This window comes from Spermophilus citellus, assembly GCF_964194105.1.
Source record: "Spermophilus citellus genome assembly, chromosome: 17".
In the NCBI taxonomy this organism is placed as follows: domain Eukaryota; kingdom Metazoa; phylum Chordata; class Mammalia; order Rodentia; family Sciuridae; genus Spermophilus; species Spermophilus citellus.
The window spans coordinates 70,489,526-70,502,804 of record NC_138199.1 but is presented as its reverse complement, the minus strand read 5'-3'; the positions used below and the strand labels follow the sequence as shown (position 1 = coordinate 70,502,804).

The 13,279-nt window shown below is 55.3% G+C and overlaps 1 protein-coding gene across 6 annotated transcripts in view; it reads left to right on the top strand.

Annotated features, from left to right (window-relative positions):
* SLC39A11 (solute carrier family 39 member 11) overlaps positions 1-10,770 on the top strand; it is a 406,238-nt gene extending 395,468 nt beyond the window's left edge. For all 6 annotated transcript variants that reach the window (XM_081271048.1, XM_081271051.1, XM_081271050.1 and 3 more), the window contains 3 exons: positions 6,127-6,225; positions 8,523-8,681; positions 9,290-10,770. In XM_081271048.1, the coding sequence (XP_081127174.1) occupies positions 6,127-6,225; positions 8,523-8,681; positions 9,290-9,368 (337 nt within the window). In that variant the 3' untranslated portion in view covers positions 9,369-10,770. The remainder of the gene's footprint in view (positions 1-6,126; positions 6,226-8,522; positions 8,682-9,289) is intronic.
* The last annotated feature ends 2,509 nt before the right edge of the window (positions 10,771-13,279 follow it).

Sequence of the window (13,279 nt, the reverse complement as noted above, 5' to 3'; positions counted from 1 at the left end):
TGTCTGGAGATAATTCTGGTTGGGGCTGGCTATGGGTATCTAGGGGGAAGAGGTCAGGGTTTCTGCTAACCATCCTACAAGGCACCTACAAGAAGGGACCCCCATGTCAAGGAACTTGTGACTGAGTGTCCCCAGTGGTGACGTTGACAGCCCTTGCTGTGGTGAGCCATTCAACCCGGGTAACGGTGTCTAGGATGGTCTGATGGGTCTGTGTAAGACCTGGAGCTCCCATACACGGCTCAGATTTAGAAGTTCCACTCGGTCACTTCCCATCCGGTAACCCTGGGGACGCGTTACTTAACTCATCTGTGAAATGAGGAGTGATGCTCAGGAGGCGATCCAGAGGACCACGCATGCAGCCACCTGTCAAATGCTCACAAACACGCCTGACACTTAGTAACCCTCGGTAAATGGCAGTAAATAGGATCATCATTTTTAACTCCAGGCACAGGGCTTCAGCTCCCTCTGACGGCATGGTAATGGAAGACTGTTTCGGCCACAGGGCGCGGAGTTTGCGTGGCTCCTGGTGCGTGCCCTGTGCTGACTCACAGGGAAGCTTCCCCCAGGCTCAAGCGAAAGGTTTGAGTGCAGACAGACAATACATGGATTTCAAGCCCCCACGTCACCCAGTGACTGACTCAGCCCAGGATTCTGCGTCCCAAAGATGGGGTGGGGACCCTGGGTAGAACCCCAGGGTTTCGGCCTTAGAGGAGCTCTGGGCTGGGCAATTATTGCTCAGGCTTAAAAAAATAAAAATATTCCACTGGGAAAGACTCACAGAGGACAAATGGGGTGGATGTCGAGGGTGACAGGCTTTGCATTAGACAGTTGATGTTTTTATTTGTGGGTCGGCTCTGACTTGGGGAGGGGAGGAAAGCCTGGGTGGCCCGTGCTCTCACATCTTGGCTTATCTGATCCTTCTTCCTTTCTGAAGTGCGCTGCCCCTCTCTATTAAATCTGCCCCCTTTCTTCTACGTCCATCTAGAAGGTGGCCTCATCCAGGAGGGCTCCCCATGGCCTGCTCAGTGCTTGGGGTCTCCACGGCCAAGCTCAGGGCCTCCACCACAGCTGCCAGCAGGCTTGGGTGTGTCCTCCTGCCCTGAGTGATTGTGAACTTGAAGGTGGGGTCCTTCTCGGCGTTGTCTTCCTGTGTGGTGTGAGCTCTGGCCTGGTCCAGGGGCCTGGGGGGCTCCGGTCACTCCTGGGAAGCTGGCCACCTTGCTGATCAGTGCCCGATTCCCACCAGAAGTCTCAGAATTGAGGAGGCTGAAGAGAACTCCCTGTGAGGCCCCGTGGGCACAGGCTGTGGGACAGGAGGCCTGAGTGCCCGGCTCAGCACTGGCCCCTACAGGAGTGGGCAAATTTACCAGTAGCCACCGTGGGACAGGCACCCAAGCTGGGCTCAGGGCTGTGACTGGCTCCCAGTGATTGTTTCTCCCCACACAGGAACCCTGCAAGGGGTGCAGAGTTATGCCCATTTCACAGATAAAGCAGAGGCTGGCACTGGATTGACCACGGTGCACCTGGGGCTCCCACCCAGAGGTGTGTGACTCACATTCAATGGGTCAGATGGCCTCCAAAGCCATTAAACTTGTCTGGGCCTCTATTCTACCATCACAGTGAAGGTGTCCAGCAAGGTGACCTCCAAAGGCCCTGTGGCCCAAGTGCTGTCTGGCCTCTAACTGCCGAGGTAGGACTCCGAGCAGAAGCAGCTCTCAGGAGATGAGAGGTCAGCCCTGGGGAGATGGGCTCAGGCCTCTCTCAGGAGGCAGGGGCAACAGCCCACCAGGATTGCCCTGGCTTCCTGTTTCCCGTGTCTTGGCATCAACGATCTCTGAAGATAAGGACAGGGCCCGGGAGGGCTCCCTACCTAGTAGCCTGGAGGGACCCGGCCATGTGCCTCTACCAGGCTGAGACAGCAAGGAAGAAGAGTGACAAAGCCCCTCCGGCTGCTCACTTCTGCCCTGTGTGCAGACGGGAGAGGCCCAGCCCTCACAGCGCCCTTCACCCTGCCTGCACCAGCATGGCACCCCTCGTGAGCCAGCCTCCTCCATCTGCTGGGAGTCAATATTTGTGAGTGAGCCCGGCCCCCACCCCCCGCAGGTCTCCCACCCCCGGGGTTTTCCAGCTGCCTCTGGCCCTAAGCAGCCTGAATTGCTCCTTTGTGTCCCTGCCCAGGCTCAGAGCAAAGTGCTGCTGTCCCTGCAGGGAGGCCACCTCTTCCACCCTGCAGTGCTCGGCCAGCCTCTGGGTGTCACTCAGGGCAGGGCAGGAGACAGCAGCCCTCAGGGACTGACCTGGCACCCCTGAGGCTGGCAAGGGTCACACGGGAGCTGACTCTTTAAAGGGAGGTGTGGGTGACCAAAGGGTCCAGAGGGTTGGGACTTGCACGAGACCACTGCGAGTGTGGCGTCGGCCGTTTATTTTTGAACATCTCCGTTTCCAGGGTTCTGCCTTCCCTTCCTGACAGGTTGAAGTCCTCATCCCCAGTTTGCCTTTGCCACCTATCCTTGGGTGCTTCCAAGGGTGACCAGCTCATCCCCCTTGTCCTGGGATGGGGCTGGTTTAGCACTGAGATCCTTTGTCCAGCTCCAGGCACATGGGAATGGTTGGGAACCCTGTTTGCACCTCAGAGGTCACCTGACCCCTTGGCCTCCTGGTCTGCGCACTGCTGGGAGGCTCCAGGGTTGGACGTCCACTGCCACTCATCTGCTTTCTGAGTCCCAGGAGAGACTTGTCATCTTCCTGTCTGCCGCTCGCTCCTCCTGGGGATTGAGAAAAAGTTAAAGATCAATGTACACTGGGAACTGGGCTTTGGGAACCAACCCTGCTTCAGACCTCAGGGCTGGACTCGGGGTCAGTGGCTCTCTGGGCCTGTCCCTCCCTGGCAGATTCCCATTCCCAAGGGAAAGGAAGGGTGATGTTTGGACGCCCAAGCCAAACCTACCTCCTCCTCCATGAGCCAGCCCTCCAGGACAGAGCCTTGGCTCACCTTCCTAAGAGAGGCCTCCCCAGGGCACTCGGGCCCCCTCGGGCAGCCGACAGCCTGGCCCAGGGACACCCTGCCCTGTGAACCCGCTCTCCTAGCCTCCACCACTGCTTCCCTGAAGGCCCTTCCCAGCCTTCTGGCAAAATCCCCTCCTTATTGCTTCCTGGCAGACCCGGGTGACAGGTCACCCTGGGGCTTGGCGGTCATGGGAAGGGCACCATCAGAGGGCAGCTTGCGGTTCTGTTGGTGAAGGGCCCTTCCTTCCGCCTTCTCTTCCCTCCCGTCTGCTGGTCAGGGGGCAGTCTAGAATGGTGTCTTTGTGCCGCTGTTTGGGAGGGCCCTGGGTGGATCTGTTCCCCGCTGGCTTTTTGGAATCGTCCCAGCCTGTTCTGGAAAGGAAACCTCTCATTTGGGCTTTCCTTTCCCCAGGCTGCAAGGAGGGAGGCCACCCAGCACCACTCAGCCAGGAGCGCTGCCATGCAGTGTCCCCTTAGGGGGAGACCAGAGGGGTGCACAGTAGGGCTGCAGGAGGCCGGGGGCTTCTTCCACGCCACCAGCTCCTGGGAGGTCCCCTTTCCTTCCCTTTGCCCGCCAGCCCGTCCGGGGTGGCCCTTCCAGAGTCAGTGCCCCCTCACCCTCCCAGGCCTTCATTCCCTCTGCACCTAATTCACCATCACACCTAACTCGGCTTCCACCCTCCTGCTCTTCGTTTGCTGGGATCCCCTCCATGGCTTCACATTCTGCAGGGACTGAGCACCCCGTCTTCAGGCTGCCAACGCAGTCGCTAGTGGCCCCTGGTGTCCTCGACCTGGAACCCATGCTGGGGATCGGGACAGCAGGGGAGGAGCTCCTGAGATCCAGGCGGGCTTAGCAAGCATCCTCATCCCCTCTGATGACTTCTTATCCAGAGGTTCTCAGCGCTGTTCCACGCTCTGAAATAAATCTGCAGGCCCAGAGTCCAACGCCACGACTCGTCAGGACCTGCAGGAGAGGGGCCAAGATCCTGGCCTCTGCTAAGGCTCCCTGGTGACCGAGAGCTGTGCATGGAAAGAGCTGTGGATTGAAATCACCTTTCAGAGCTGATCCACGTGGTGGGGAGAAGTAGAGGGTGTGGAGGGGTCCGGGCCCTTCCCTGGGGTCACCTCTACGTAACCGCTGTGGACATCTCACAGAGGCACAGCATACAGACCAAGGGAACATGGCCCTGGGGAGGGAGAGCCACATTCACAAGGCCGTGTAGGAAGGCAGGAGAGGCAGCCCTTGGTGAGAGTGCAGGAGCCCAGCAGTGCTCCAGGAGACACGAGGTTGGCCCAGCGAGGCAGCGCCCTGCTGAGAAGCCTGGCGGGGTCCAGAGGGTGTGGCGCCTGGTTGGGCTGGAAGCCCTGTGCCAGAGCCGGGCAGGGCAGAGGTAACAAGCCTTGCCAGGGATGGAAGAAAGGGGTTTCTGTGCTGCTTATCGGGATGGTGGCTCCCAGGCAGGATGTGGAGTAGGCTTCCACAGCCAGCCCTGGGGATGGCTGCAGTTAGTGCCTTGTCACGGCCAGGACTTTGGACAGGGCGCGCCATCTCTGACTTGCTAGTGACATTAGCTGGCAGCCCTGTGGTCATGCTGGGGGTGAGTCGTGTTGTCCTTGTGCACACGGGGACAGATAATGACAGCGTCTGAAAGGCAGCCACCAACTGCCATTTTCACAAGACCTGGTGGGACCCCTCAGCCTCCCTCACTGGAAAGAAACCTTGGACTCAGCTTTCAAAACGTCAAGAAATAATAATAATAATAATAATAATAATAATAATAATAATAATAATAATAATAAAAAGTCAGGAAAGCTGATTGTGTTCACTCGGCCAGCTGGGGGGCAGCAAGGAGATGCTGAAGGAGGTCAGAGGGAAAGCGTCCACTGTAGGTGGCCGGGAAGACAGGGTGGGACTGAACTGTTGGCAGGAAGGTGCCCATAGGTTTGTTTTGTTTTTTGGTACCAGGGATTGACCCAGGGGCGCTTAATCACTGAGCCACATCCCCAGCCCTTTTTATATTTTATTTTGAGACAGGGTCTTGCTAAGTTGCTGAGGCTCTCGCTAAGTTGCTGAGGCTGGCCTTGAACTCGTGATCCTCCTGCCTCAGCCTCTGTAGTCCCTGGGATTGCAGGCATGCACCACCACGCGCAGCTTGCCCATAGGTTTGTTCCTTTCTCCCCTGCTCCTGGATAGGTGCTCAGGGTCTGCTTGACCATGGACAAGCTGTAGTTCCGCCTGCAGCTGATTGGAACAGGCTCCTCGGGGCCCTACATCATGAACAGACATAGACAGTGTGTCCCAAGGCTGGATGTGTAGTTCTAGACCTGGAGCCCAGGAGGCAAGCTGTGAGCTGTTGAGTGATCCCGAAGCCCTGCTCCCTGGCAGAGATGGGCGCTCATCATTCCCCAGCTGCCCCCTGCAGATCCACAGAGCCCAGGGCCTTTCCAGGGAACTCTTGACCCTTTTATCCAGCCCTATAGACCAGCTGAGGACTGATGGTTGGGAGATCAGAAGACCTAGAAAAGCAGGCGGCCCAGAGGACCCACCAACTGGTACCTGTGCACACTTCAGGAGCAAGGGAAGAACAAGACCTTTCCCCTGACAATCCAGCCAGGTTTCTCTTCTGATCCTCGGATCTCTCCTGATCCCCATTCTCTCCTGTTGAACTAGGACAGAGCAGGGCTGCCTTGGAGGGTGTGTAAAGCCCCTGTCCATTCCCTGCCCTGTCCCTAGTAGAAGCACTTGAGAGAATTGAAAGACTGACTGTCTGCAGATACCAAGGACAGAATCTTAAGGGTCACCCAGAGCTGACTCTCGGGACTCTTCATCCAACGAGGGTTGAATGAAGTACTCCAGCCAGTGTGGCCCCTGCCGTACCTAAAGATAACCTGTCACCAGGGACCCAGGACAGGTGCTGGGCGAGGATCCACATTCCTCCCTCCTGCAATGTGTGCTACCTGCCTCCGCGTGGGCCCTAACCCTCTCCTTCCTCCACCAGTCACAGTCCCCACCTGGCTCCCTGGTGCCAAAGGAGGGCTTTGGGCTTTGACCAGGAGCCGCCAGCCGTGTGTTTTCACAGTCCAGACCAAAGCTTCATGTGCCTTCTTGGTTTTCTTCAGGAACTTGGCCATTGGAATTGGAATCCAGAACTTCCCGGAGGGCCTGGCCGTCAGCCTCCCCTTGCGAGGGGCAGGCTTCTCCACCTGGCGAGCCTTCTGGTAAGTGCTCAGCGCTGCTGTCACAGGCAGGGTCGTGTCAGATTTGAGGAGCACGTGCACCATATGAGCTTCCTTCTCCAAGAACAGGCTTTCCATAAAACACCCATGACATGGGTCAACATGGCACCCCACCGAATAGCCTTGTCTCTGACCCTCCACCTCTCCACACACCGGCCTGGATGGCCGTGCTCCCACTGCGAAACCTCTCTGTGGTGAGCACACCGCACCCATCAATGTGGAGTGCACCTGTTCTACGTGCCACGTGCCACAATGGCACTGGTGTTGCCAGCACCTGACCCTCATGGCCACCCCAGTGGCTCCCCATGCCCGTCAGCATGAAGACAGGAGCACGGCAGCACATCTGGGTGAGGGCCACTGCTGCCCTCATCCACGCCGGTGCTTCCCCCCCAACCCCCCGCCACGGGCTTCCCTAACTACCTTCAGCATCCACCATTGGGCCCACGATTCCCACAGGGGAGCTGGGGAGTCAGATGGTCCTCCTGAGTCACCTGGCTTATCCATGGTGACTCCTGATGAGACAGGCTCCAAGCCTCAGGTACTTCTTTGTTAAACAATCTGTTCTCTGGGATGTACAGTGAGCACGCTTTAAAGGACGGTGAATAACCACGATTTAAAAATGCCTTCCACTTTATAGGACCTCATGACTTACAAGTTCTCGCCCATACTCCCACCACTCTACTTCCACCCTCTGTTACCCCTCTCCAGTGTTGGAGTCCACTGATCGAGGATCTGAGCCAGGACAGATCAAGGTGGCCTTAGAGACCTTTGTGTGTGAGAGCTGTGGCTCTTACTTCACCTACTGAGGTGCCAGGAAGATGGGAGGAGGGGGCCAGCAGCGGCCCCGGCCCACTGCAGCCTGGGCTTGACGTCAGAGCCACACTTTCCTCAGGTGACTAGCCAAGGTCAGGACTTGTACAAACCAAAGAGCTGCCGGTTCAGCTGTCTACTCCTTAAGGCCTGGGGAGCCAGGAAAAAATGGCCCCTGAGAGGATTCTGCAGCAAACCCAGGCTCTCCTCCCAAACTCACCTTCTGCCCTGGCCAGGAAGGGGTCCGAGATGGAGAGTCCTCACAAGTTGTCCTCTCCTTTGGGGAAACGGGGTGGGGAAGACACCCCTGACCCCATTTTACAGAAGGAGGGACGGAGGCTCACAGGCAGTATTGTCTTGGCATCTGTCTTCCTTTTCCTTCCTTTCCTGAGGGTTGGACCCAAATCCCAGGAGCTGGTTAGCATTGAGATACATCCCACATCCCAGCCCTTCCTAGTTTCTCTTTTGAGTCAGGGTTTTGCTAAGTTGCTGAGATTGGCCTAGAACTTGCAATCCTCCTGCCAGAGGCTCTGTTTCTTGCCAAGTGCCCCCCGCAAAAGAGGTGCCCTGACTTTTTGTCTGTTGGTGTGGGGCTCAGGTTTTGGCTTATGGCCTGCTCTCAAAATTCTCAGCACTCCTATCTGCTGCTGTTTCAATCAGAACTCATTTAATTTCAAAAAACAGAGGCCCCCCTCTTGCCTGCTCAGATAAAGGGAGAGATCCCATCTTCATCCAACGTGGGAGTTGAGGGACAAGGCTCTCAATACCCATGTAGCCAAGTGGCTTCCCACCTCCAACAGGTAGCCACTGTGGCCTGAACCCCCGAGCAAGCCAAACTCGACTGTCCATGGGTAATGCCCATCACTCCTAATTAGCTTCCTGTGGCTCGATGTGGGCATCAATGAGATGAGTGTCTACAGAATGTGGGGTAGCCCCACGGCAGAGTGCTATTCATCCATTTAAAGGACTGCGGTACAAGACTACGCGTGCCCAGTGAGAAGCAGCAGAAAAGGACCACGTATCGTATGGTTCCATTGACACGGAACACTCAGTGTGTAAATCCACAGAGGGAAACCACAGTAGATTTTTAGTGCTCAGGGGTGGGAGGAGCCACAGTGGCAGCTAATGTGTATGGGATTCTTTCTGGAGTGAGTGAGAATGTTCTGGAATCAGGTGGGGTGACGTTTACACGACCTTGTGAACACCCTGAAAACCACCAACTCCAGGTCAGATGCTCGTGCCGCGTGGCAGGGGAATGTACCTCAGTGATGCTGATATTTTCAAGAAAGTACGAAATTGAAGGCCTGAAGGGAATTGGAGTGGGGTCCTGTGAGACCTGTTTTTGCCCGGCCGTGCTCAGGTGGGAGGTGGGACGGGATGCACCGTTGTCAAGGGCTGGACCACCAGCGAGGGGGCGTGCTGAGTGTCTGCTGGGCTCCCTGCAGCCGCCTGTCTCTGTTCCTCCCCAGGTTCGGGCAGCTGAGCGGCATGGTAGAGCCGCTGGCCGGGGTCTTTGGCGCCTTTGCGGTGGTGCTGGCCGAGCCCCTCCTGCCCTACGCTCTGGCCTTTGCTGCTGGCGCCATGGTCTACGTGGTCATGGACGACATCATCCCCGAAGCCCAGATCAGGTGCGGAGCTCCCGGGAACCCGCTCTCTGCCTTGGCCTCTCCTCTGCTTGCTTCCGTGATCACCTGCCGCGTGCCCTGGCCCTGGGAGACGCACACTGTCATTTTCATATCCTGTCTCTGCCTCTCTGGATGCCTCTGGGGCTGAGTGTTAGTCCGCGTGATACGCACAAGTTCCACTATCCAGCTAAGGGCCGGCTGTCAGGTGACAGCCGGAGGGACAGTGTCCTGCTTTGTGTCATTCTGGCTTTTGTAGCAGAATAATTTTTAAGCCAGTGCATAAAGTCAGATTAAATAATATCTTTGTGAAATCACTGTTTATTCTTCAAGTATACAGACTAAAGAGCCCTGGGCAGGTGACTTCTCTACGCCTCTGTTCCCCACCCGCCCCCAGGAAAATGGGGATAATGGGGACATGAACCTCATGAGGCCTTTGCTTGGGATTAAGAGTTAGTCTGTTTGCCTGACGTGTGGTCAGGCCCAGGAAATGTCACCGTCGCTAACCGTAGAACACGCTGCTGGAACTGGACATGGCGGGGAGCCTTGGTTCGCAGGCGTGGTCTCAGGGGCGCTAAGTTAGTCTCACTCTTCTCCCTCTCCTTCCCTCCTAGTGGCAACGGGAAGCTGGCATCCTGGGCCTCCATCCTGGGATTTGTGGTGATGATGTCACTGGACGTGGGCCTGGGCTAGCTCTGGGTAACGACACACCCCCGGAAGGACAGCACCAGACCTCGATGGGACCACGAGCCTTTCTTCACATTGAACTATTGCTCCCTTCTCTCCCCTTCGTCCCACTGTCCGGATGGGCCCTGATTCTAATAGAACTATCTTTACTTTGTTTTTGAGGGAGATGTTGATTTTCTTTGGAATCTCAAGGTGTCATGGAACCACAGAGTCTTGTTGTGGCCACTGAATGGAATCTTTTCCTCAGTGATACTGTTGGGACTTACAGATCAGGGAAATCTCTGCTCTCCTTCCTTTATCTCCCTCGCTTGATTCAACCAACCGCAGCTCCTCAAGGTCACCCACAGAAGCGAGGACCCAGGAGAATTCTCCTAGGAAGTTGGGCCTCCAGCTTCCGAGCTGATTGGCCGGCAGCCCTCCTGCTCCTCGGCTGCGGGTCCTCCACACACCTGGAACACCTGGACCTAAGCATTGTGAACACAGCAATTCTGCTCTCCCAGGCTGAGCTGGCCAGGAGACGAAGAGTCCCCTTCCTCCCCTGCCCAGGGAGTCCTGTCCGGGAGAGGGACACAGACTGAGGGAGGAAGTCGGCTAGTCTTTTTCTTTTCTTTTTTTTTTTTTTTTAATTTAAGGCTAAAATTGGCCTTTTTGAAGTTAAGGGAATTCAGGAATTAGGACAACTGTGAGCCCAGTGACAAGGAGAGAGTGGATTCCAAGAGCAGAGTGGTTTTCCACGGTTCCCAAATCTCCTAGGCGTTAATTTGATAAGTTGATGAGCTTCAGTTTCCTAAGAGACTTGGGGATACAGCAAGCTGCTAGAACCCAAACCCTTTCTCTACTAATGAAGGGAGCCACTTAAGTGAAGGAGGGACACTTGGGACCTGCCATGGGTCCTTCCCCACAGGCTATTTGGTAACTGACAACCCAACCGAGAACCCTGGAGCCACAGCTAGCTTTGTTGAAGTCTGGCCAGGGGGCTCTGGTTGGGAAAGGAAGAGGGATAGGAAAAGTACATATCATTCTGAAATGACCGAGCAGAACGACAGGCCCTCTGTCCGGAAGACACGCAGCCAGGAGCCAGTAATTTAGGCACTGTGTTCTCGGCACCTGATCTCTGAGTTTACATGTTCCCTTGTTTCCAAGGGCAAATGTCCTTCTCCGTGAATGCTCCAAGACCCCAAGGGCCACCCTTCGGCTGGGTCAGTGTATGTTCTTCCAAAGCACTGATGATCAAAATCGCAGACACATTCAGAGGGTTGATGGGTTGGGATGAGCTGGTGTGGGGGTCGGTTGGTGTACATGTGTTTTATTTTTGTCTTTGGGTATAGTTCTGCATAATTGAGATTGTTCTTTCTGCCAGATAAGACCTTGTAACTGTGATTCATATCAATAAAGGGAATGTTGTTGTGGGTGACCTGTGTCGTGTTCTGTCCTCCGGAGCTGATGCTTCTCAGGAATGTGCTGTGTGGTTGGAAGGAACATCTCCCCTACCCAACACCAGTGGGAGCAAAGAGAGCTCAGGTGAGAAGGCCGGGAGATGTTTGGCTGTAAACAACCTCAGCCAACTCCAGCAGGAGAGGAAATCCACGGGTGGCAATTAAGGGACTCACAGGATCTGTAGGAGAATCGGAAATGGAAATGAGTTGGAGCCGAGAAAGCCCATGGTCTGGGACCATGGCCCAATCATGCCTGAAGAAGAGCTGGGCTTAGGTGCCATGACCACAGGGCTGGTCCCTAGACACTGGACACCTCTTTGGAAACTGTTGCCCTGCCTGTGAGAGTGAATGCACACTGCCCCTAGCTCTTCAGTCCTGGCTCCCGTTGACAGTTCCATCTCATTTTCCAACAGTCTTTGGTCTGATCTGTAAGGTTAACAATGACCTCGTGCCCCATACGCAACAGAATAGATCAAGACAATTCAAATATTTAAATATGCACGTGACACAGGCCAGAGCTTTCCCTTTGTCCCCTGCAAGAGAGACCTGGATGCTTCCCATTTCCAACCAGCACCTCAGAGCCACAGGTGGGGTGGGTCACACTGTGCAGGGCCTTGACCCCACCCCACTCCCTGCGGGCACGGAGACCAGCATGTCCCCGAGGTGTAAAGTGTCACTCCTTCCACAGGGTTCATCTCTGCATTCAGTGACAGGACCCACTCTTTAGGCCTGTTTACCTAATGGTGTGGGAAACCCCAGACACCCAGATCACGTGCCTAGACTACTGCTGGATTGGTTAATTAATTGGTTAACTGATTTTTTTTTTTTTGGATCAACATCTACATATGCCCTGTTTTCGCTCTTTTATGGAAATGTCCACCTTGAGCGCACACTTCACCCATGTTCTTTCCAAAGGCCAGCTTCCCTGTGGTGGAGCCTGCCTGCCTTGGGCACCAAAATCCCTGGTGGGTGGAGCATGAAGTCAAAGAGCAGGAGAGTCGTGAAGTGGAGGAGACACCGTCCCCATCCCTCTTCCTCCAGACTTGCTTGGCCTGGCTGCGGGAGAGACAGCAGCCCGGACGTCTACCAGATCTCTAGTAAAGTCATGTGGGGGTCAGCACGGGTGACTGCACTAGGGTCACGGCCGTGCCTTTCTTGCTGGACAGAGAATCCCTTGGTCCACAGTGATACTCTATCACCTTGATGCTGTGGCAGGCACTGAAGAGAATTCCAAAACCCTCAGTAAGTGTCCATTCCAGTGGGGACTAATCACTGCCCTCTCCATAGAAGTCCAAAGTCATCTGTCCATGACTCAGTCCACAACGTGCCTGGACAGCTGTCAGTATCTGGGGTGGCCACTGACACTGTGTGCAGTCTGGGCCAGGTCTGCACTGAGGAGGGAATGTCCTTGTGCCCAAATCTGCCACAGTCCTGTCTTCGCCAACATGGTCACTTCTTCATGAATCAGTTGAGGAAGTGATGGAATCCCTGAGGAAGGCAGGTCACACACGTGCAGACAGCCCTGTCCACCCTGGGGGGCATTTGGAGGAGGTGCTTTTACTTGATGAATGATTTTCAAATTTGACCCATTCTGGGAGGGGGAGACCATATATGTCTTCCTCAAACCCCAACCTTGCTTCGTTCAAGTTCTTAACCATTTGACCAAACCACTTGTCTAAACGATAAATCTTCTTTCATCAAACTTTCTTTCCTCCCAGCAGAGTGGACACCCGTCGTCCGCGGCCCTCTTTGGAGCTAGAGCATCACAGTCATCCGTTCATAGTGACAAGCTCAGTGGCTTTTCCTTTCTCAGTCATGGGTTCTTGGGAGACCCTCCATGGGACACAGTGAGATGTTTGAAGGGCTCAGGAGCAGGCACATACATAGCAGGCCACCTGCACATGTGACTTACCGTGTCTTCAGGACCCTGCAGGCCCAGCCCCATATCAGAAAGTCTCTAACTGGTAGTGGTGTTTTATGAGTGTTAGATGACCCAGTGCATGACGGCCAGCTCGGATCACAGATGGAACTCAGCGTGTTAGGAACAGTTACCTGGAGTTCAAGGTCAGTCTCCAAGTCTCAGAAGTCATGCCTGGCTCCTCACGCTAGCACAGCAAGTCCAGAACCACTGTGACAAGTGTCAGCATCAGCAACTTCAGGACAAGTTAAAACGGTGACCTTCCGTCCATTGTCCGCCACCTAAAAATCCTTCCCAACACCTTTTCCCTATATTCATAAATTAAAATTAGAACAATCTTGAGACGATGTGAGTTTCTGACTTGTGCTACCAGGTTTGCATTTGCCACTGCCCCCTGCTGGGGTTTGGATGAGGGTTGATGTATCCCCAGGGTTCACTGGCTGGAACTCAGTCTTCGGGGCAGTAGAGCTGTGAGGAGGCGGGGCCTGGGGCTAGGAATGTGGCTCAAGCGGTAGCGCGCTCCCAGGCACGCGTGCGGCCCAGGTTCGATCCTCAGCACCACA